General features: G+C 61.8%; 3 protein-coding genes across 15 annotated transcripts in view; 2 read left to right on the top strand and 1 right to left on the bottom strand.

The window, feature by feature from the left end:
* The window catches only part of Dgkz (diacylglycerol kinase zeta), a 39,861-nt gene extending 25,802 nt beyond the window's left edge, over positions 1-14,059 (top strand). For 4 of the 9 annotated variants that reach the window (XM_004626999.3, XM_023710457.1, XM_004627000.2 and 1 more), the window contains exons 2-31: positions 4,325-4,433; positions 4,727-4,822; positions 5,110-5,184; positions 6,103-6,159; positions 6,486-6,554; positions 7,139-7,210; positions 7,303-7,419; positions 7,500-7,571; positions 7,780-7,875; positions 8,065-8,147; positions 8,235-8,295; positions 8,368-8,481; positions 8,561-8,701; positions 9,280-9,358; positions 9,451-9,506; positions 9,627-9,689; positions 9,781-9,854; positions 9,939-10,050; positions 10,289-10,488; positions 10,694-10,794; positions 10,884-10,963; positions 11,054-11,123; positions 11,226-11,266; positions 11,521-11,660; positions 12,235-12,266; positions 12,476-12,519; positions 12,806-12,926; positions 13,002-13,035; positions 13,201-13,300; positions 13,447-14,059. In XM_004626999.3, coding sequence (XP_004627056.1) covers positions 4,325-4,433; positions 4,727-4,822; positions 5,110-5,184; positions 6,103-6,159; positions 6,486-6,554; positions 7,139-7,210; positions 7,303-7,419; positions 7,500-7,571; positions 7,780-7,875; positions 8,065-8,147; positions 8,235-8,295; positions 8,368-8,481; positions 8,561-8,701; positions 9,280-9,358; positions 9,451-9,506; positions 9,627-9,689; positions 9,781-9,854; positions 9,939-10,050; positions 10,289-10,488; positions 10,694-10,794; positions 10,884-10,963; positions 11,054-11,123; positions 11,226-11,266; positions 11,521-11,660; positions 12,235-12,266; positions 12,476-12,519; positions 12,806-12,926; positions 13,002-13,035; positions 13,201-13,300; positions 13,447-13,563 — 2,626 coding nt within the window. In that variant the 3' untranslated portion in view covers positions 13,564-14,059. Of the gene's footprint in view, positions 1-18; positions 4,027-4,324; positions 4,434-4,726; positions 4,823-5,106; positions 5,185-6,102; positions 6,160-6,485; positions 6,555-7,138; positions 7,211-7,302; positions 7,420-7,499; positions 7,572-7,779; positions 7,876-8,064; positions 8,148-8,234; positions 8,296-8,367; positions 8,482-8,560; positions 8,702-9,279; positions 9,359-9,450; positions 9,507-9,626; positions 9,690-9,780; positions 9,855-9,938; positions 10,051-10,288; positions 10,489-10,693; positions 10,795-10,883; positions 10,964-11,053; positions 11,124-11,225; positions 11,267-11,520; positions 11,661-12,234; positions 12,267-12,475; positions 12,520-12,805; positions 12,927-13,001; positions 13,036-13,200; positions 13,301-13,446 lie in introns of those variants that run through there. The other 5 variants (XM_023710460.1, XM_004626997.2, XM_004626994.2 and 2 more) reach the window with 4 other exon arrangements.
* Positions 14,060-14,394: 335 nt separating this feature from the next.
* Positions 14,395-16,779, top strand: Mdk (midkine). 5 transcript variants are annotated; one of them, XM_023710407.1, is made up of 5 exons: positions 14,395-14,845; positions 15,232-15,308; positions 15,397-15,564; positions 15,648-15,809; positions 16,527-16,779. In XM_023710407.1, exons 2-5 carry the CDS (start codon positions 15,233-15,235, stop codon positions 16,550-16,552), a joined length of 432 nt encoding a protein of 143 aa, XP_023566175.1. In that variant the 5' UTR covers positions 14,395-14,845; position 15,232; the 3' UTR covers positions 16,553-16,779. The 5 variants fall into 5 exon arrangements, with proteins under 5 accessions (XP_023566175.1, XP_023566172.1, XP_023566174.1 ...); XM_023710404.1 differs by having other exon boundaries at positions 14,580-14,662; XM_023710406.1 differs by having other exon boundaries at positions 14,709-14,786.
* A 217-nt stretch (positions 16,780-16,996) lies between these two features.
* Positions 16,997-19,462, bottom strand: part of Chrm4 (cholinergic receptor muscarinic 4) — a 4,721-nt gene continuing 2,255 nt past the window's right edge. The window contains exon 2 of the mRNA XM_004626991.2: positions 16,997-19,159. Within this exon, the coding sequence (XP_004627048.1) occupies positions 17,693-19,129 (1,437 nt within the window). The 5' untranslated portion in view covers positions 19,130-19,159 and the 3' untranslated portion in view covers positions 16,997-17,692. The remainder of the gene's footprint in view (positions 19,160-19,462) is intronic.

Below are 19,462 nucleotides of genomic sequence, written 5' to 3'. Positions count from 1 at the left end.
TCTTGGGCGCAGAGCCGGAGAGGAACCACTTTCTGGACTGCCCCCTTGTCCCTTACCCGTAGCCCTGGCCCACTTGCTCCTTTGTTTTTTGTTCTCTCAGGCAGGATTCCCTTAGTGAGTAAGTCTCTGGGGGACTCTGGCCATTGCAAGATTTGCTGGGCTGTGGGGTGTAGCAGAGAGCAGTCCCTAGGAGAAGCAGCTGGCCTTGCTCCCAGCTGGTGGAGGTAGGGCCGCTATGTCCTACCCAGTGGAATCCTGCCCAGGGCTCAGCCTGGTACCAGGGGCAAAGGGAAAGGGTACCCCTTCATTGTGTGGACACCCAGATGGCAGAGGCTGCTGGGATCTGTTCCTCCTGTGGTGAGTGGTGGCCACCCTGAGCACTCCTGCTTCCCCTTCTAGGTTCCTGCACTTGTATGGGCAGAGACAAAACCTAGGAGGTGGCATGACCACAGGCCCTGGAGGCTGGGAGGCTGGGGACCCAGGTGTCCAAGGCACCTTTACACCTGTCACTGCAGCTCCCATGCCAACTTCAGAGCCAGGAGGTGTGGTCCCCGTTTTGCCGACGAGAGACTTGAGACTTAGAAGAAAGTTGCTTAGCCCAGGTGGTGATGGTAAAACTCAGGATTCCAAAGGGCTTTGTCTTCTTGCTTGCAGCTGGCATCAGGTGCAGTGAGCATCGGGTCTGGCCCAGAGGTCAGGAGTCATTTCTAGCTGGCAGCTGATAAAGAATGCATGAGGCCTGCTAACCCTGCAGGCAGGTGGCCTAGCTGAGCCACCATGGCCCAACACTACCACGTCCTCTCTCAAGTGGCATCTGTGGTCCTACCCCCTGCCCTGCCCTTGACAGAGTCCTGGTAGCTGCGGAGATTGATGGGGTCTTGTGAGCCCCTTCCTGCTCTGCTGGCTCTGCTGTGCTGGGCTTTTTCCTGCTCCTTGCCAGGAGGCCCAGTGGTAGCCACGTTTCTGCCTGGACATCAGGCATGCAGGCCTCCTTCAGTGACCTTTACATGTGTTTTGTGGCTGCTGGAGGTAGAGTGGTTGCACAGAGCTGGCCGTGACAAGAGGCTCCAGGCCTGGACAGGGCTTCTGATCAGACCCCAAGAGAGGCCTCGGCAAGATAGGAAGTGAGGAGTCAGGCCATCGCTGACCAGAAGACGGAGGTTGCCATGGGGATCAGAGGAACAGGAAGCACGGGACCTAAAGGAGGGGGCACTGGGCACCTGGGGGTTGGGCGCGTGGTCAGAGAGCCTGTGGCAGAATGTGAGCCAGCTTAGCACCCTCCTTGGACACACAGGGAGACTGAGACCCATGATACATGACCACACTGGCTTGGCCTGGCCTGCCTTGCCTGCCCTGGGTGGCTGAGCAGCCCCTCAGAGGGGGGCAGGGTGGTGCAGTGGGGTGGCCTGGGCTCTGTAGAAGTGGGTGGCTGCGCTGTTGTGACTAGGGTGCACACCACCTCCCTTTTGGCCCCCACTGTGGGTGCAGGACAGGCAGGCAGGGCCCAACGAGCCCGGTGGCACCAACCCCACATGGACTGTGGCCTTTTGTTTTCGGGGTGACACTTGCATCAGGCGATGTGTCTGGGTGACACATCTCCAGGCAGGCAGCTGTCACAGGGCAGTCTGAGCAGATGGGTGGGGAAAGCTGACACCCGGGCAGGGCTGGCAAGCCAGTGCCTGGGCAGCAGGGGTAGAAGACGCCTTTCGCAGGACCCTGCATCAGGTAGACCTTGGCTTGGCTGGCTCTGTACCAGCTGGCCGTGTGACCTGGGCATGTTCTTTATCCCTTCAAGGCTCTATTTCTTCAACTCTGTCATCCTGGGGCTCCTAATCCCACCCCATCCTGGGGTTGTGACCCAGGGCAGAGCAGGTATTTGGTAGAGTATGGTTCCCTCCTAAAGCCCCTACCTCAACCCCGCTGCTGATCCAAGCAGGAAGACCCTGCCTCTGCCCTGTCTGCGCTCTGTCTTGGGGTGCAGGCCATGCTAAAGGGAAGGTGTGCGTCTCCTTGCTGACTACCTGGGGCTCTGGGCAGATTCCTTGTCTATCCCTCAGTTTCCTTACCAGGAATACAGTGTGAGGTTGTTACCATTCGTAAAGAAAGCATAGGCAAAGGGTGGAGTGTGGTGTTGAGCCTGCCTCCTGGCTGGGATGTCTGGTTTGAGAGGTGCCCATGCTTTGGGGCTGTAAGACGCCACCCTGCGCTGGTCACTCACACGGATTCCCTGGCCCTGCTGTGTCCCTGTGTACCAATTGCTCTAGCTTGTATTCCTAAACCCCTTGCAGGCCCAAGACACCCCCCCAACCCAGTGCCTGGCTTCAGCCAGGCATTGGCAGGGAGAAGACTTTGTCCTATTGGCCCAGGTAACACCAGTCCATGGCTGTCTTCAGCTTCAGGGCCAGGGCTCAAGAGAACCCCTGGCAGGGACACGGGCACCTCAGGCCCTTGAGAGGCTCAGGCCCTTGCCCGAGAGTCTGGAGTGTGTGGGCATGATGATCATGGCATGTGTGTGAGGGAAGGGCTGGGGAGACACGAGTGAGGGGAACCCAGCGTCAGAGCTGGGGGATGACACAGGTGTCATGTGGATATCCCCACTCTGTCCCTTCACTGGAGAGACAGAGGCATTGAATACCAGAAAGCTCTTGGGGCTGCAGACAGGTGCACACAAGAATCCAGAGCCTTCTCCCTGGCCAGGCCTCTTGCCACGTTCATCTGAGTAGAGGCAGGAGGGACTGCTCCCCACAGGGCTGACTCCCGTTTCAGAGGCCTGCTTCGCAGCACTTGTAAGCCTGAAGCCAGACGGCAGATCTCCCTGACTAGGAGTTTCTAGGTGCCTCCCTCAGTCTGGCCCCAGGGCTGGCACTGCATCCAGAGTCTGCTCAGCACTGCAGGCCTCCACAGAGAGTGCCATCCATCCCATGTTGGGGGCAAAACCCATGCTGCAGTTGGCCTTGGGTAAACACTCCTTTCTCTCTCTTTCCGGCTCCTGGCAGGCAACAGGAAGTCCTTTTGGGGCTGGGACTCTGTGGTGCTGGTGTCCAGGTGGGGAAGGCTACCCACCCAGGACTTCCTGGGCAGCCTAGGATTCTTTCTGCTGCGGAGAGGGTCAGTCAGTGCTGAGCAGCTGTCAGTGTGGTCTCCCTGCGAATGCCGTGGCCTTTGTGCTCACCCGTGGAGGCCAGGGTGATCTCAAACCTGCTCTTGTCTCTACCTGTGGGCACTGGTGGGCTGTAGCCTGGCCAGCTTGTGATGCCCCTGGTCTTTGCCCAACAGCCCCAGCCCGCCCCTGGCATGGAGACCTTCTTTAGGAAACACTTCCAGTGGAAGGCATCTAGCTCTGGACAGGGGCTGCGGCGGCCTAGTGGTGCAGGGCTGCCCACTAGCAAGGCCCGGCGTCGCTCACCTGCCGGGCAGGCCTCCTCTTCGTTGGCACAGCGGCGCCGCTCCAGTGCCCAACTGCAGGGCTGCCTCCTAGGCTGTGGGCTAGTTGCCCGGGGTGCCAGCTGCCGCCGGCGTTCTAGCACCGCACCCCCCACCTGTAACCCTCGCTTCACCGTGAATGAGGTGCCCACCTTGAAGCCTGCTGCTGTTGGGGCCCAGGACCTGTGCACACCCCTGCTGCTGGCTGGACTTGTAGGCGTGAAGGAGGAGCAGGAGGAGGGGGTCCAGGAAGAGAAGGTTATGGCCAGGGCACGCAGCTCTCCTCAGCCTGGCACTGGGATTCTAGAGCCCCCTGTGCATCAGGGTCCCCGGCCACCGCTGCTGCTTGTGCCCCAGTGTCTGCGCCGGGCATCCTCCCACCTGTTCCCCACTGATGTGTGTGACCACACCTTCTGGGGCCTGCATGGCCACTATCATCGCCTCAGCCAGCGACAACCTAGCTCTGGGGGCCGAAGAGCCTCGGGCACCTCCCTGTGCCCCGCAGTTCCTCCCCGGGTACGACCGCTGTCCCGCAGGCGCCAGGTAGCCCTGCGGCGCAAGGCGGTAGCCGGATCCCAGGCCTGGAGCACGCTGCTTGTGTAGGTATTGCAGCAGCCTGTGGGAGTATGTGGGCAGGGCCCTCCAAGCCCCACCAGCCAGGCAGTGGCTCCCCTTTGGGCAGTGCTGGAAGCCAGCACATCCCAAGAAGCCAGGAGGAGAGCTGAGTCTGGCAGGGACCTCCGGGTACCAGAGAGGCTACTGGCTCCTTTGCCTCCCCTGTCACTGCGCTCTGTCTTGGCCCAGGTGGAGATCATACAAGGGTGGTGGCTTCGGGTGGTGGGAAGGAAGGAGAATCAGCCATGCCCAGCAAGCCCCAGCCTTAGCTGTCCCCTTTTTATAGGAAAGCCATCACCAAGTCGGGCCTCCAGCACCTGGCACCCCCACATCCCCCCCTTGGGCCCCCGTGCGGCGAATCTGAGCGGCAGATACGGAGCACTGTGGACTGGAGTGTGAGTAACTGGTGCCGGAATGGGCACCACCTCCACACCCCGGGGGCTGCCTGTGCTCTACTCAGCCCTGTGGGCCCTGGGGACAGGGAGCCCCTTGCCTATGGAGTCTGGGCAGTCTTCCTGGGGCTGGCTGGCTGGCTTTGCACCAGGCCTAGCAAGTAGACAGTGGTGCAGATAGGGCAGAGTAGATTGGTGTTGGGAGCCCATTCACCCCAGGAGAGGAAGGGCTGGCAAGGGGCTGAGGGGCTGGAAGACAGCCAGTGTACATGGGCCATGCTTGTCCCGCGGTCTAGGAGTCAGCCACGTATGGGGAGCACATCTGGTTTGAGACCAACGTTTCTGGGGACTTCTGTTATGTTGGGGAGCAGTACTGCATTGCCAAGATGCTGGTGAGTGAGCTCTGTGGAGCTGCTGCCCCCTGGTGGTGGAGCAAGGTCTGGACATGGTCTGACAGCTGCAGCCCTTCCCAAGGTGGGGAGGGTTCACCTGAGTCCCCACCTGTGCACTGTACCGGCTGAGGAAACGGGAGCTGGTCCTGGTGCCAGGCGCTGGAGTGGGAGTGCCCAGAACGTGCAGGGCAGCTGTGCTGAGCCAGGTGCAGGAGAACTCTGCTGGTTTGAGGTGGCATCTGTGATGGTGCTGGCTGGTGCCTCAGGGCCTCTCTGTCCTGTAGCAGAAATCGGTGCCCAGGAAAAAATGTGCAGCCTGCAAGATCGTGGTACACACCCCCTGCATTGAGCAGCTGGAGAAGGTGAGTGCCGCACACTCATGTCCACACGCATCACACCAGTGTCTGCCTTCCCTGGGGCATCGCAGTGCGTGGCAGCAGAGCAAGGACTCTGGAGCCATGGCCCACCTTCCACCTTGGCTCCCTGTTTGTCAGCTGCTGTGCCCGCTGCTAGAGCACACCTGGCACAGTCGGGCTCCCTGGGTGTTGCTTGGCAGCGTGGACTAGCAAATGGTGCCACAGTACCATTTATTGATGACACCCACACTAACATTTAGAAAAGGCTCTGACTAGCTGGTCCTGTCACCCCAAGCCTGGTTCTGTCCCTTGTGTACCGCCTCCGGAGAGACCCTTGTTGCCAAGGACCGTTGTGTGTGCCGTGTCTGCCGCAGGGGTGAATCTGGGCATTATACTTCTAAGGCAGAGGCCAAGAACACCCCTGGGCTGGCGCTCCGTCACACAGGGAGTGGGTGCAGGGACAAGGACTCCCCAGCCTGTAGGCTCCACTTGCGAGTGTCCCCAAGTGCCCCAAGTTCTGCAGGGGCAGGCTGCTTTGCTGGCCCCAAACCATAGGTTGAGGCTCCGGTGCTTCCCAGGGCCAAGCAAGCAGGTAAAGAGAAGGTGAAATGCAGCCCATTTGTGGACGGTGAAAATTAAACCCAGTCCACACTAGCTTCTGGCCTTCTAGCTGGGGTCAGATTCCTGCCTTCTCCTCAGCCAGGGGCACTAGGGGCGAGGAAACAGAATAAACCACCATGGGGCCCCTTGGGGACCTGGGAAGGGAAAGGAAAGACCCTTTCTGGCTAGCAGACAGGGGGACTTCTGGGAGGAGGCAGCCATGTCCTTAAGGGCTCCTGGGCCAGTTTGGGGTACTGTGCCCTCAAGGGTGGCTCTGAAGACCCGCTGCAAAGCAGCTTCTGACACTGGTTGCTGCTCTCACAGATCAACTTCCGCTGTAAGCCATCGTTCCGGGAATCAGGCTCGAGGAATGTCCGAGAAGTAAGTGTGCAAGATGGTTAAGTACCAGATGCCCTGAGTTCCTGAGGGGGTCCCTCTGCAGTGCCTCCTGAGTGCCACCAGGAGCTCAGGTCCTTCTGAGCTGTTCTGGGGGCCCAGCAGGGGCTGGGCCCAACTCTGAGGTCTGGAAAAGGGAGGCCTAGCTGGCCCTGCCTACAGCAGGTGAGGCACCAGTGCTTCATTGTGCCTCGTGGCCCTGTCTGACCCCCAGCCCTCTGTGTCCCTCCTGTGAGTCTCAGCCACAGAGCTGGACATCTGTAGTGCTGTGCTCCTCACCCCTTTACCCCAGTGATACCTTTCGCCCCCAGCCGACCTTCGTAAGGCATCACTGGGTGCACAGGCGACGGCAAGATGGCAAGTGCCGGCATTGCGGGAAGGTGAGGACCACTGCCCATAGCCCTGCAGCTCATCTCCCACTAACCGTTGCCCCCAGTGCAGGGTCACAGGCCGCCTCAATCCCTAAATGCTCTGGCTACACCTTGGGTCTCTTGGCAGGAGGAAAGTTGGCTTCTAGAGCAGTGTTCGGCTGCTTGGGTGTCATACAAGACCCCTGCATACTCATTCACTAGCTCAGCAAATAGGGACCATGCTGCCTGGCGAGTTTGGCCCTGCTGCCCGTCTTCCCGGCAAAGCACAGTGGCTTGCTCCCTTGATGGCTTTGTATTTATCTGGTGCAAGGGCAGCACCTGTGCCAGGCGGAAGGGAACGATGTGGTGTTGGCTGCCATGAGGACCCAGCCGATCCAGGGTCTGGTCAGGTCTGGCTGAAGGAAACAGAAAGGACCAGGCAGGATTTGGCCCTTGGTATGTCTGGCAAAGTGGCTAAGCATCCCTGTATCCAGGTCTATTCTCTGTTGCTGGGCTTTTTAAGCGTGGGCTTAGTCTCCCTACGGGAGAGGCTGGCAGCAGAGGAGTGGCCGATCTGGCCGTGGCCCTCATAAAGCTGGCCTGTCTGACCACAGGGCTTCCAGCAGAAGTTCACCTTCCATAGCAAGGAGATCGTGGCAATCAGCTGTTCCTGGTGCAAGCAGGCAGTAAGTGGTGACCTGGGCCTCATAGACACCACACTGGGGCAGGTCCTAGTTTCGGCCCAGCCTGGCTTAGCCTCGCCTGCTTTCCCCTCCAGTACCACAGCAAGGTGTCGTGCTTCATGCTGCAGCAGATCGAGGAGCCCTGCTCCCTGGGGGTCCATGCGGCTGTGGTCATCCCGCCCACCTGGATCCTCCGTGCCCGGAGGCCCCAAGTGAGTCCCATGCTGCACACTGCCCCCACCCTGGGATATTAGGCCTGCTTCACTCACCCACAGCTCTGCTTTCATCACAGAGCACCCTCAAGGCCAGCAAGAAGAAGAAGAGAGCGTCCTTTAAGAGGAAATCCAGCAAGAAGGGGCCTGAGGTTAGACCGAGCTGGTTGGAGGGGAGGGACAGGAGAGGGAGGCCACCTGCTGCCAGTGCCACCTTCATATAAGGCCCAGCTTGGCCTGGGTGGGGCCCCCAGCCTGACTGGTGGCACGAGGGTATGCGGAGCAAGGGTAGCATATCACCCAGGGCCCAGGAGGGGACCTCCAGGACACTCCAAGCCTCACGGGCTCTGTGTCTCTAAGGAGAGCCGCTGGAGACCCTTCGTCATCCGGCCCACCCCATCCCCCCTCATGAAGCCCCTGCTGGTGTTTGTGAACCCCAAGAGTGGAGGCAACCAGGTAAGCACAGCTTGGGCTCCAGGCTGGGCTTGGAGACATCCCTTGCGGCAGGTGTTCCTGGATCCATCTGTGTCCATGGGCCCCAAGAGGCCATGCCCTGTCACCCTTCCTGTACCCCTCGCCACTTTCCCCCACTGCCTCCAGCCTTGCTTTTATCTCCTCACCTCTCTGTCCCTCTGTCCCCAACAGGGCGCCAAGATAATTCAGTCCTTCCTCTGGTACCTCAACCCCCGGCAAGTCTTTGACCTGAGCCAGGGAGGGCCTAAGGAGGCGTAAGGACCTGGCGGGTTCTGGGGGTGTGTTCTTGCCTCTTGTGGGGTGTGGCACACCCCCAACCCCACTCCTGTCTTCTGGCCCAGGCTGGAAATGTACCGCAAAGTACATAATCTACGGATCCTGGCGTGCGGTGGCGATGGCACGGTGGGTCTTTGGAACTGGGTCGGGCCGCTCGCTGTGCTCAGGGGCTTGACTGCCGCCGCTCTACCTCCCCAGGTTGGCTGGATTCTCTCCACCCTGGACCAGCTGCGCCTGAAACCACCGCCCCCTGTGGCTATCCTGCCTCTGGGGACCGGCAATGACTTGGCCCGCACCCTCAACTGGGGTGGAGTAAGTGTCCCCAGAGAGAAGGGCTTCCCTCCACAGCCGCTGTGACCCAGGAGGGCTCATCCTGTCTTTCTCCCACCAGGGCTATACTGATGAGCCTGTGTCCAAGATCCTGTCCCATGTTGAGGAGGGCAACGTGGTGCAGCTGGACCGCTGGGACCTCCGGGCTGAGCCCAACCCTGAGACAGGGCCCGAAGAGCGAGACGAGGGTGCCACTGATCGGGTGGGTCGGGCTGGAGACCTGGGCAGGGAACTGGGGTGGGTCCTCTAGTTTTCAAAAAATCCCTGGGGAGTAGTGGTGCCACCTGCCGGGGTTGTTTTTCTTTTCTTTTTTCTTTTTTTTTTTTTTTATAGTTTATTTTTTTTTTAATTTTATTTATTTGTGTGTGTGTGTGTGTGTGTGTGTGGCCAGCTCAGCCCACCAGGGGGCGGGCTGGCTGGCATGTGGTGGCTGGGGGATTGAACCGTGGTCCCTGTGCTTTGCTAAGCTTGTTCTAAGTAGGTGCTCTAAACCACTGAGCCATCTCACCAGCTCCGGGGTTGTTTTTCTTAGTCACTGGCAAATATCAAGAACCCGCTTTGTGCCAGGCCCTGTTGCAAGCTCTGGGGAACACAGTACCCACTCCTGGAGCTCATGCAGTGCTTGGCATGGGGGACAGTGGGTGCTGAGGGGTGGTGCTGGCATGCTCCCTGGGGCTGGGGACAAGGGGACAGGGTGTTGGCAGAGGGTCCCCAGGCAGACCTTTGGAAGCATGGGACATCAGTGAGGCTATCCTCATCTCATCCCCCATCTTTCTCTAGCTGCCCCTGGATGTTTTCAACAACTACTTCAGCCTGGGCTTTGATGCCCATGTCACCCTGGAGTTTCATGAGTCTCGAGGTGGGCAGCCAGGCAGGGAGGGGCTGGGGTGAAGGCGCCTGTTCCTGGCCTGGGAAGTGCCCAGTAACTACTCCTGGCCTGTCTCCATGCAGAGGCCAATCCAGAGAAGTTCAACAGCCGCTTTCGGAATAAGATGTTCTATGCCGGGGTGAGTTGGGACCTGGAGGCACTCCAGCCTCCATGGCCCTTGTGTCTACGAGGCCACTAAACCTTCCAGCAGCAGCAGCAAAGTCCCCGTCACGAGATGGTGACAACTTGTCTCCCACAGACAGCCTTCTCTGACTTCCTGATGGGCAGCTCCAAGGACCTGGCCAAGCACATCCGAGTGGTGGTGAGTGGGCAGCTAGCAGGCAGAAGGCCCTGCAGGGAGGGAGGCTGCCCAGGCACGTGTGTGCCCAGCACTCCCTCATTCTCACCTCTAGTGTGACGGAACAGACCTGACCCCCAAGATTCAGGACCTCAAACCCCAGTGCATCGTTTTCCTGAACATCCCCAGGTGAGGACGGGCTCCAGCGGCCCTGCCAGCCGCACTGCCCATCCCTGAAGCCTGTACCAAAGCCTGCCCCTCCGCTGCCCTCAGGTACTGTGCGGGCACCATGCCCTGGGGCCACCCTGGGGAACACCATGACTTTGAGCCTCAGCGGCACGACGACGGCTACCTCGAGGTGATCGGCTTCACCATGACATCCCTGGTGAGTGGGCCTGGCTCTACTTTCTCCCTGGCCCTGCCTGGCCCAGTGCCCGCGAGCAGAGCCTGATGCTGCAAGGGTCACCCTGCCTCCGGTTGTTGGCCTCTCTCTGACTCCTGAGAGACTCTCAGCCCGTGTCCTCTGAGCGTTGGGCCCTTGGGCACCTTCTCCAGTCTACACTGTGGGGGGTATCTCTTCCCAGAGCCCTAGCACCCCCCTGACCTGACCCCTGTGCCCGCAGGCAGCGCTGCAGGTGGGCGGGCACGGTGAGCGGCTCACCCAGTGCCGTGAGGTGCTGCTCACCACGGCCAAGGCCATCCCAGTGCAGGTGGACGGCGAGCCCTGCAAGCTGGCAGCCTCACGCATCCGCATCGCCCTGCGCAACCAGGCCACCATGGTGCAGAAGGCCAAGCGGCGCAGCGCTGCGCCCCTGCACAGCGAGTGCGTGCCCCCCCGGGCTGCAGTCATGATCCGGGCTGCCAGGCTGGGCTGTGGCCTAGTGTGCACAGGCCCTGGTTTCCATCCCTGGCAGGGTAGGGGTTGGGGAGTAATGGTCCCCTTGCCCCTAGGGTCCAGGAGGGCAGGGCATCCATCAGTGTTGTTGAGCTTGGTGAGCCCCCTCTCCTTGACCTGCCCCACCTCACAGCCAGCAGCCTGTCCCTGAGCAGCTGCGGATCCAGGTGAGCAGGGTCAGCATGCACGACTATGAGGCCCTGCACTATGATAAGGAGCAGCTCAAAGAGGCCTGTGAGTGGCGGTTGCCAGGAGCCGGGTGGGCAAGGAACTACACATGGGCAGTGAGGACAGCCACGTGCTCACATGTTGCTCTCCCCTAGCTGTGCCACTGGGCACTGTGGTGGTCCCCGGAGACAGTGACCTAGAGCTCTGCCGTGCCCACATTGAGAGGCTGCAGCAGGTTTGAGGCAGGGCGGGAGGATGTGGGGTGCACCCTGCTCACTGCTCCCCACCAGCTCTGCCCTACCCCAGCCTTTGTGTCTCTTTCCAGGAGTTTGACAGTGCTGGAGCAAAGTCCCCAACAGGCCAGAAACTGTCGCCCAAGTGGTGTTTCCTGGATGGTGAGTACACGTAGGATCAGTCCTGGGGGCTCAGGCTGGCCTCCCTCCCCCTGGGCCAGGGCTAGGACTTCAACCTTCATCCCTGGCCAACTCTCTCTGTAGCTACCACAGCCAGCCGCTTCTACAGGATTGACCGCGCACAGGTGAGCTCTCCGCCAGCGCCCCACCTGGTGGCTCCCTGCACCCCTCCCTCCGCTGGCTGGGAGGGCCTAGAAGCATGGTGTCCTCTGAGGAGACAAGACAGCACAGCACCCGGGCAGAGGCCGGACGGTGACAAGCACCCCAGCGTCCGGGGCAGGGCTGGGCCTGGGCAGTGTGAAGGAGGGTGGGGGCCGCAGGGCCTGCCACCTCCCTCCTGCGATGCTGCCTGTGCCCCAGCCCTGCTCTCTCCTCACAGGAGCACCTCAATTATGTGACTGAGATCGCCCAGGACGAGATTTACATCCTGGATCCCGAGCTGCTGGGGGCATCGGCCAGGCCGGACCTCCCCACCCCCACATCCCCCCTTCCTGCCTCCCCCTGCTCCCCAACGCCCCGGTGAGCCCCAGCACCCCATCTCCCCTGTCCACTAGGTGGACACCTGTCTGCAGCTGGTTGCTTCCAAATCCCTGCTGTTGGCCCCAGCCTGTCCACAAGCCATGTGCCTGTGAGCCAGCGCCTAGAAGGGTGGCCCAGCCCAGAGCACCCGCAGCCCTGCTCCCTCACCGCAGGGACTGGCCTTGTGTTCCTGGCTCCTGTGTCCTCTGAGAGCCCCAGGGCTACTCGTCTCTGCCCCCTCCTGTCCCAGCCAGGCCTGGCTGCCAGGCTGCTCCTTGTTGGAGGCCTGTGTGCCAAGCGGGGGCTCGTCCTGACCGCCTCACACTGTCCCGTCCTCCCCAGGGCCCCTTGGGCATGGACCCCAGCCAGCGCTCTCCTGGGCCTGTTTGTGGCCCTGGGAGGGCAGCCTCTGCTTCCACCTTGTTCCCTGCAACACCCTGTGCCTGGGTCAGTGCTGCTGTACAGCAAGCACACAGACAACTCGAAAGAACACAGAGCACCACCAGCAGGGGTAAGGGAGGGCCCCAGCTAGCCAGGCTGAGCTGGGTCACGAGCTGTCCTGCTCTGTTCGCAGGTCACTGCAAGGGGATGCTGTGCCCCCCCCAGGTAAGGCCTCTTCCCCAGGCCCTTTCCTGCCTTCCCTGGTGATACGTATTTTTTGTTGTTTTGGGTTTTTTTTAGAGGGCGGGAGATGGCCCACAAGCAGCCACTGAGCCCTACAGCTCTCATAATTGTACAAGTCACATGATCACGATCTCTTACCTGCACCCCCAAGCCCTGGTTTGCCTCAGTGTGACTGGCAGGTGTCCTTGCAGGTGAGGCGCTGATTGAAGCTGCCCAGAGGAACGACTTTTGTAAGGTACAGCTGCTCCTGGGACATGGGGTCTGCGGCTGGGCCCAGAGCCGCCTGCTGGGCCCTGGCGTTGTTGCTGTCTGGCCCCCGTGGGTCTCGTGCAGTGATCCCATCCCACCTGGCCCCAGATGTTGGGGCCCAGCAGGTGTCTTACAGGCCAGCTGTTCTGGTGCTGAGAAAGGGGCAGGCGTGGAGGAATCAGATGGGGAGCAGCTTTTGTAGGGGTACATGCTTGTAGACCTGGGCACTGGGGAGAGGAACCCAGAGCAGCCCTGCTCTCTTGTGCCCACAGCTGCAGGAGCTGCACCGAGCTGGAGGGGACCTCATGCACCGGGACTCGCGTGGCCGCACGCTCTTGCACCATGCGGTGGGTGCGGGCAGCAAGGAAGTGGTCCGCTACCTGCTGGACCAAGGTGAGCTGCGCCCCTGGGGCTAGGTTGCAGTTTGGGGGCTGCCAGGCCTCTCTGACCTCATGTTGTCCTCCGCAGCACCCCCTGAGATCCTTGATGCAGTGGAGGAGAAGTGAGTATATGAGAGGGAGCTCGGCCTCCACTTCCTCCCATTTGGTCAGCCAGACCCCATGAACCCTTCTGGCCAGGCTGCCCTCCAGTGGGCCACCCCAGCCCTTGCTGATGCCCCTCCGGAGGCCACAGGGCTCAGGTCCCACAGCCAGCCCCTCTTCCCCAGTGGAGAGACCTGTCTGCACCAGGCGGCGGCCCTGGGCCAGCGCACCATCTGCCACTACATTGTGGAAGCCGGGGCGTCACTCATGAAGACAGACCAGCAGGTGAACAGCCTTTCCCAAATGGGCATGCCCCCCACTTGGGATTTGAAAGCTTTCAGCCAACACAGCCCAGCCCCTGAGAGCGGAGTTTGGGAGGAGCTGGTGCCCTGGGCTTAGGTGCCTTCAAGGATTCTTGTACTCCCTCTCAGGGCGACACTCCCCGGCAACGGGCTGAGAAGGCACAGGACGCTGAGCTGGCTGCCTACCTTGAGAACCGGCAGCACTACCAGATGATCCAGCGTGAGGACCAGGAGACAGCTGTGTAGCTGAAGCCTAGAGGGCGGGGCAGCTGGAGGGACAGCGCAGGATGAGCTGCCTTGGTGCCCACCTCACTGCTACATTCCAGTTGCCACTGGAGGGGGAGCCTGCCCCAGGGAAGGAGCTGCCCTCATGACCTAGGGCTGGACTCCGAGGAACTGGGACTGTCACCTGCCTTCTTCTCAGCCTGCAACTTGTCCCCCAGGCTCATAGCAGAACCGGGTGGCTGGGCCACTGCGGGACAGCCTTGCCCTCAGCCGGGCAGATGCGCTGAGGAGAGGCCTGGCTGGGCACAGGGCAACAAGCCTCTGGAAGAGGCTCTACAGGCTACCTGGTCCCCAGGGCCCACCCAGCTCCTGGGAGCTCAACCCCTCACCTCTTTACCACTCTCCTGGAACACAGCCTGCCGTGTTGGCCGGCCCTGCCCTGCTTGGCACCAACCTTGGTGACCCTACCCTCCCATGTACCCAGCATTTCATCGTGGACTGTGTGGCCAGGGGCCGGGCCGGGGTGGGGTGGGTGGGGCGGGTGGGGCTGTCGGGTGACATGTTTACAGCTGGGGTGTGTCTCAGTAAAGTGGATTTCTTTTTCCTCTCTGGCCTTCATTCCCCTCCCCCTGGGGGTCCTCCCGAAGCAGAGGGGTCAGCCAGACGGGTTATCCTCTGGTCGGAGAGTGGGCGTCGCCAATCCAGCCCCTTTCCTGGGGCGAGGCTTCGCCCGGCTCCTGACCTCTGCCCGCTGCCGGCTTCTGGGGCCAAGGGCGGAGTCGGGCTCCTGGGCTTCCCGCTCCCAGCTAGGATAACAAAGAGTGGAAGAGGTGGGGCGGGGACAGGGTGGCTTCCTCCCTGCGCTGTGGGGGTCGACGGGTACGCCTGCAGCCTGGGCTGCGGGAAGACGGCGCCTTACGGCAGCCTGGCGGGAAGAGTCTGGAACTTCTCAGCGGCCCACGTCCCACACCCGGGCCCGGGCCTTCCTCCCCGCCCCTCCGCTCCTCCAACCTGCGCTCTCGGAGGCGTGTGCGCGCTCTCGCTGCCACTTGGGCGCCTTCTCCCGGGTCAAGGCTACCCACGCAGCCGCGACTCTAGGCCCCGGGGGACTCGAGTCCAGGTGGGGTCTGCCCCCGCGCACTGGGGACCCCGGAAGAGCCGGTGACACCCGTGGGGCTCCGGGCCCCTGCTGCCCCATCCATCCCTCCACGAGGGGACGCGGCAGGGAGCAACAGAGAACCAAGGCGAGAGTTCGGGCCCGGGGCCCAGACCTCCAAGCAGTGGATTTGGGGGTCGCCAGAGGGTGCGAGGGCCGGCGTGGGTGGGACGGGAGACTGGGCGGGGACGCTGGAGCTGGGCGGGGCTGCGGGAGGGGGCGGGCCTCCTCGTTGGGGGAGGGGCGGGGGCCCATGTGACCGGCTCAGACCGGTTCTGGAGACAAAAGGGGTCGCAGAGGACCGAGCGGGACCGGACGGGACGGGACAGGACTGCCCGGGCCGGCGTGGGAGGGCGCGAGCTGCGGGCGGCGAGCAAGTGAGCGCGGGGGCTGGGCTGTCCTGCTCGCGGCACCCGGGGGCCCCTGCTCGCGGCGCGGCCCGACCCGCGGGAGGGGGCCTGGAAGGCCGGGGGCGCGGGCGACGCCCCGTGGGAAGGGGGCCGACGAGGAACTCTGACGCCGCTGTCCCCCAGGATGCAGCACCGAGGCTTCCTCCTCCTTGCCCTGTTTACCCTGCTGGCGCTGCCCTCCACGGCGGCCAAAAGGAAAGGTGAGGGGTGGGGCCGAAGGGATGCGGGGGACCCCGAGTGGAGAGCCCCGGCGGCGCCCGCGTCCTGAGCTGTGTCCTGGCCCCGCAGACAAGAGCAAGAAGGGCGGCGCGGGCAACGAGTGTGCCGAGTGGACCTGGGGCCCCTGCGTCCCCAGCAGTAAGGACTGCGGCGCGGGCTTCCGCGACGGTGCCTGCGGGGCGCAGACGCAGCGCCTCCGCTGCCGGGTGCCCTGCAACTGGAAGAAGGAGTTCGGAGGTGAGGGCGGCACGGCGGTGGGGCGGGCGGGCGGCCGCACCGGCCAGACTCGCTCTGACCCCTGCCTCGGGCTCTTCCACCAGCCGACTGCAAGTACAAGTTTGAGAGCTGGGGGGCATGCGATGGGGGCACTGGCACCAAAGCGCGCCAGGGCACCCTGAAGAAGGCGCGGTACAACGCCCAGTGCCAGGAGACCATCCGCGTGACCAAGCCCTGCGCGCCCAAGACCAAAGCCAAGGCCAAAGGTGGGCGCGGGGTGAGGTCGCAGGGGCTGCCCCGCTCTCTGCCAGTAGTGAAACCTGGAGTCGCGTGGCCGGGCCAGCGACGCCCCAGTGGCCTGACTTTGGAGCAGCCTTCGGCATGAGCGCTCTGGGCCCTGGAGCATCCACCGTCCAGGGGCCAGGGAGAGCTCTGTAGGATCTCTCTCCAGGAGGGCGGCCAACGGAGTCCCGTTGGCGATGGGAAGGGCTTCGCGAGGCACCTTGCTGCCCCCTCACTCCCAGCAGTCCAGAGGTCAGCAGGGCAGGGGGGGCAGCTGCCCAGTCAGGAGGCCAAGGCTGTTGCCCCGGCCTGGGACCAGGAAGTTGGAAGGTCTGATCCAGGGTGGAAATGGAAGGCAAGGTGTGAACAGTGACTGCCCTACCCTTCTGTTTCTGGGTCAGCTGACAGAAAGTCAGAAGGGCAGCACTGTGTCTGACTAATTCCAGCACACTGGAAGGCAGAGGCAGGAGCATCTAAAGTTTGAGCCCAAACCGGGCAAATCAGTGATTTAGCAAGACCTGCCTCAAAATTGTAAAAAAAAAAGGCTGACTATGTACCTCAGTGTGAATGCCCCTGTCTCACAAGAAGAAAAAAAAAAAAAAAATTACCTGGGTGCGGTATTTTCTCTTTGATGTCCTGGGATGGCGGTCCCTACTGGGTTAAGATAATCTGGCTGACAGCATGTTTGTCTTGTTTCACAGCCAAGAAAGGGAAGGGCAAGGACTGAGCCAGGCTGGGATTGCTGTGACACAACCGACCAGTGCCTTCACTCCACCAGCTTTATCAATCACCCCTGCACCACACCCCTCCCACCCCAGAGCCCCAGACGCAAGGGATTCTGGACCCCCCCCCCCAGTTTGATTCCCAGTATCCCCTTTGTTCTTTCCCACCATGCTCCTTGTTACTAAGAAGTGAATAAATCGAACCAACTTCTTTCCCAATAAAAGCTTTTCTCTTCAGTATATAAAAACCCCTTCCCAGGAGTGTGCTGCACAGCTTTGTGGGGAGGGTCAGCCGTGGGGGCTGGTGGGCTTATGGGGCTCAGGGCTTGGCCATTACTCCCCAGGACTCCCTGTGGGAAAGCACAACACTGATGAGGGACATCTTCAGGGTTCCTGAAGGGCCGGTCTGCCACCCCTAAGGCATCTAGGCCTCTCCTGGGGACCCTCAAACTAGGGAAGGGACCTGGGTCAGAGGCCTCCCAGTCCAGCCTCTGCCAGGCAGGAAATTCCGCTGAGGCCTGGAGGGTTCCCCAAGTTCAATCTGCTGCAGGGGAGGTAGGGGTGAAGCTGGGACCCCTGGCCTGGGCCTCCCTGACCATACCTGCGTGCTGCCAGGCAGGCGAGAGACTGTGCTGCAGCCGTGGGAGAGGCCTGGCCCTGGCCTGCACCCCCACATGCACAGTGCTCCCCTCGGAAGCTGACTGAGCAGCTGTGACAAAGGGCACCTGTGCCCCTGCATGGGGTTGGGGGAAGGGGTCTGAGCCTACATGCGGGGCGCAGGGAGGTGGAAAGCACCGATCACAGCAGAGTGAGGAACCCACGCTTCCACCTGTCCAGGCCTGACCCCTCTTCTGCCCTCCTCGCATCCATCCTTCCTGCTCTGCTGCTGGTTGGCTACTGTGGGGCCGCTGCACACCTTGGCCAGGGTCCCCACCCTCCTGGGGCTGAGCGACTGTAGACACAGGCAATCCAGACTTCACTGCGCTGAGCCTCCTGGGCCTGAGCCAGGATCCACTCTCAAAATCCAGCCAGAGCTGATTCCCGAGCCTCCGTCCTCTTCAGCAAACATGAGCATGGCAAGGGACCTCCGTGGCGTGGTCCCCCAGCCTGCGACACCAGCACCTCCTGAGCCCGCCCGCACCCGCCTACCTGGCTGTGCCAATGTTCCGGTATTGGCACAGCAGCAGGTGCCGGAAGGTCTTTTTGAAGGTGGCATTGCAGAGCGCATAGCAGGCGGGGTTGATGGTGCTGTTGACGTAGCAGAGCCAGTAGCCAATGGACCACACTGTCTCAGGGATGCAGCTCTGGCAGAAGGTGTTCACCAGGACCATGACATTGTAGGGCGTCCACGTGAGGATGAAGGCCAGCAGGATGGCAAAGATGGTCCGCGTCACCTTGCGTTCCCGGGCTGCCATCTGCCGCTTCTTGCGCACCTGGTTCCGAGCGATGCTGGCAAACTTGCGGGCGACGTTGGCCGCTGGGCGCATGCCGGCTGGTGTGGCGGGTACAATCTCTATGGCTGTCACACACTCATTGCCTGTCTGCTTTGTCACTATCTGGATCTTGGACCATTTGGATGCCGGGTTGAGGGTCCGGGGCTGCAGGGTGGGCGGGGGCACGGCAGGCGTGGTGGCCTCTGTAGTGGACAGCTCGGTGGCAGGGCGTTCCTTGGTGTTCTGGGTGGCACTGCCTGAGCTGGACTCATTGGAGGTGTCCTTGTCGGCCACTGGGCGTGGTGGCGGCGGCAGGGCCGGGGGCGGGGCCTCCTCCAGCTTCCCATTGCGCAGCTCCTCCCGGGCCGTGGCCCCCGGCGGGGGCTTCTTGATGCTCTGTGTGACCAGGGGGCTCTTGAGGAAGGCCAGGCTCTTGGCCTTCTTCTCCTTGGGGCCTTCTGGCCGGTGCTTGTGGACTCGGCTGCGGCTGGCCAGGGAGATGTGGATGTAGAGCACCGTCATGATGACCACAGGCAGGTAGAAGGCCGCGATGGCCGTGCCGAAGGTCACTGCCGGGTTGGATAGAAACTGGATGAAGCACTGGTTGTCAGGCACTGTCCTTTTGCCCACCACAAACTGCCAGAACAAGATGGCGGGCGCCCAGAGCACAAAGGACAGCACCCAGGCAGCGGCGATCATGAGGCCTGCCATCTTGGTGGTCCGCCGCGCCGGGTAGGTGAGCGGTTTGGTGACGCAGAAGTAGCGGTCGAAGCTGATGATGAGAAGGTTCATGACGGAGGCGTTGCTCACCACGTAGTCTAGGGCCAGCCACAGGTCACAGACCACGGCGCCCAGGGGCCAGTAGCCCTTGATGATGTACACGGTGTACAGGTTCATGGAGAACGCACCTATGATGAGGTCGGCACAGGCCAGGCTGAACAGGAAGTAGTTGTTGACCGTCTGCAGCTGCCTGTTGACCTTGATGGACAGCATCACCAGGATGTTGCCTACGACAGTCACCAGGCTCAGCGAGCCCGTCACTGTGGCGATGAACACCATCTCCACGGTCTCGTAGCGGCTGTGGGCTGCAGAGACCAAGCGCACAGACTGGTTGCCTGAGCTGCCGTTGCCTGGTGTGAAGTTTGCCATGGTGGGGCGCAGCGAGCAGGGCGGCCGTGGCTGGGGGAGGAAGGAGAGAAAGAGGGGTGAAATGTTGGTGAGGATGCTGAAGAGTAGGGGGAAACTGAGGCATCATGGAGGAACAACATCCAGCCCCACTCATCTGTGCCTTCATTGGGCAGTTATGGGGGGTCCTGGCATGGTCCTGGGCGCTGGAATGACAGGACAGGAAGTTCAAGGCCCAGCTCAGAAGTATAGCACTTACCCAGTATGCTCCAAGCTGCATTCAACCCACTGCACAGGGGGAAAATGAGAGAGAGAGAGAGAGAGAGAGAGAGAGAGAGAGAGAGAGAGAGAGAGAGA

This window comes from Octodon degus, unplaced genomic scaffold, assembly GCF_000260255.1.
Source record: "Octodon degus isolate 3935 unplaced genomic scaffold, OctDeg1.0 scaffold00018, whole genome shotgun sequence".
Classification (NCBI taxonomy): Eukaryota; Metazoa; Chordata; class Mammalia; order Rodentia; family Octodontidae; genus Octodon; species Octodon degus.
This window is presented reverse-complemented; position numbering and strand designations above follow the sequence as displayed.

Excerpts from the sequence above, each read along its gene's own strand:
- Mdk (XM_023710407.1), top strand. The coding sequence starts at position 15,233 with ATGCAGCACCGAGGCTTCCTCCTCCTTGCCCTGTTTACCCTGCTGGCG. Across the intron at positions 15,309-15,396 it reads CACGGCGGCCAAAAGGAAAG|ACAAGAGCAAGAAGGGCGGC; the intron begins GTGAGGGGTGGG and ends CTGGCCCCGCAG. Across the intron at positions 15,565-15,647 it reads CTGGAAGAAGGAGTTCGGAG|CCGACTGCAAGTACAAGTTT; the intron begins GTGAGGGCGGCA and ends CTCTTCCACCAG.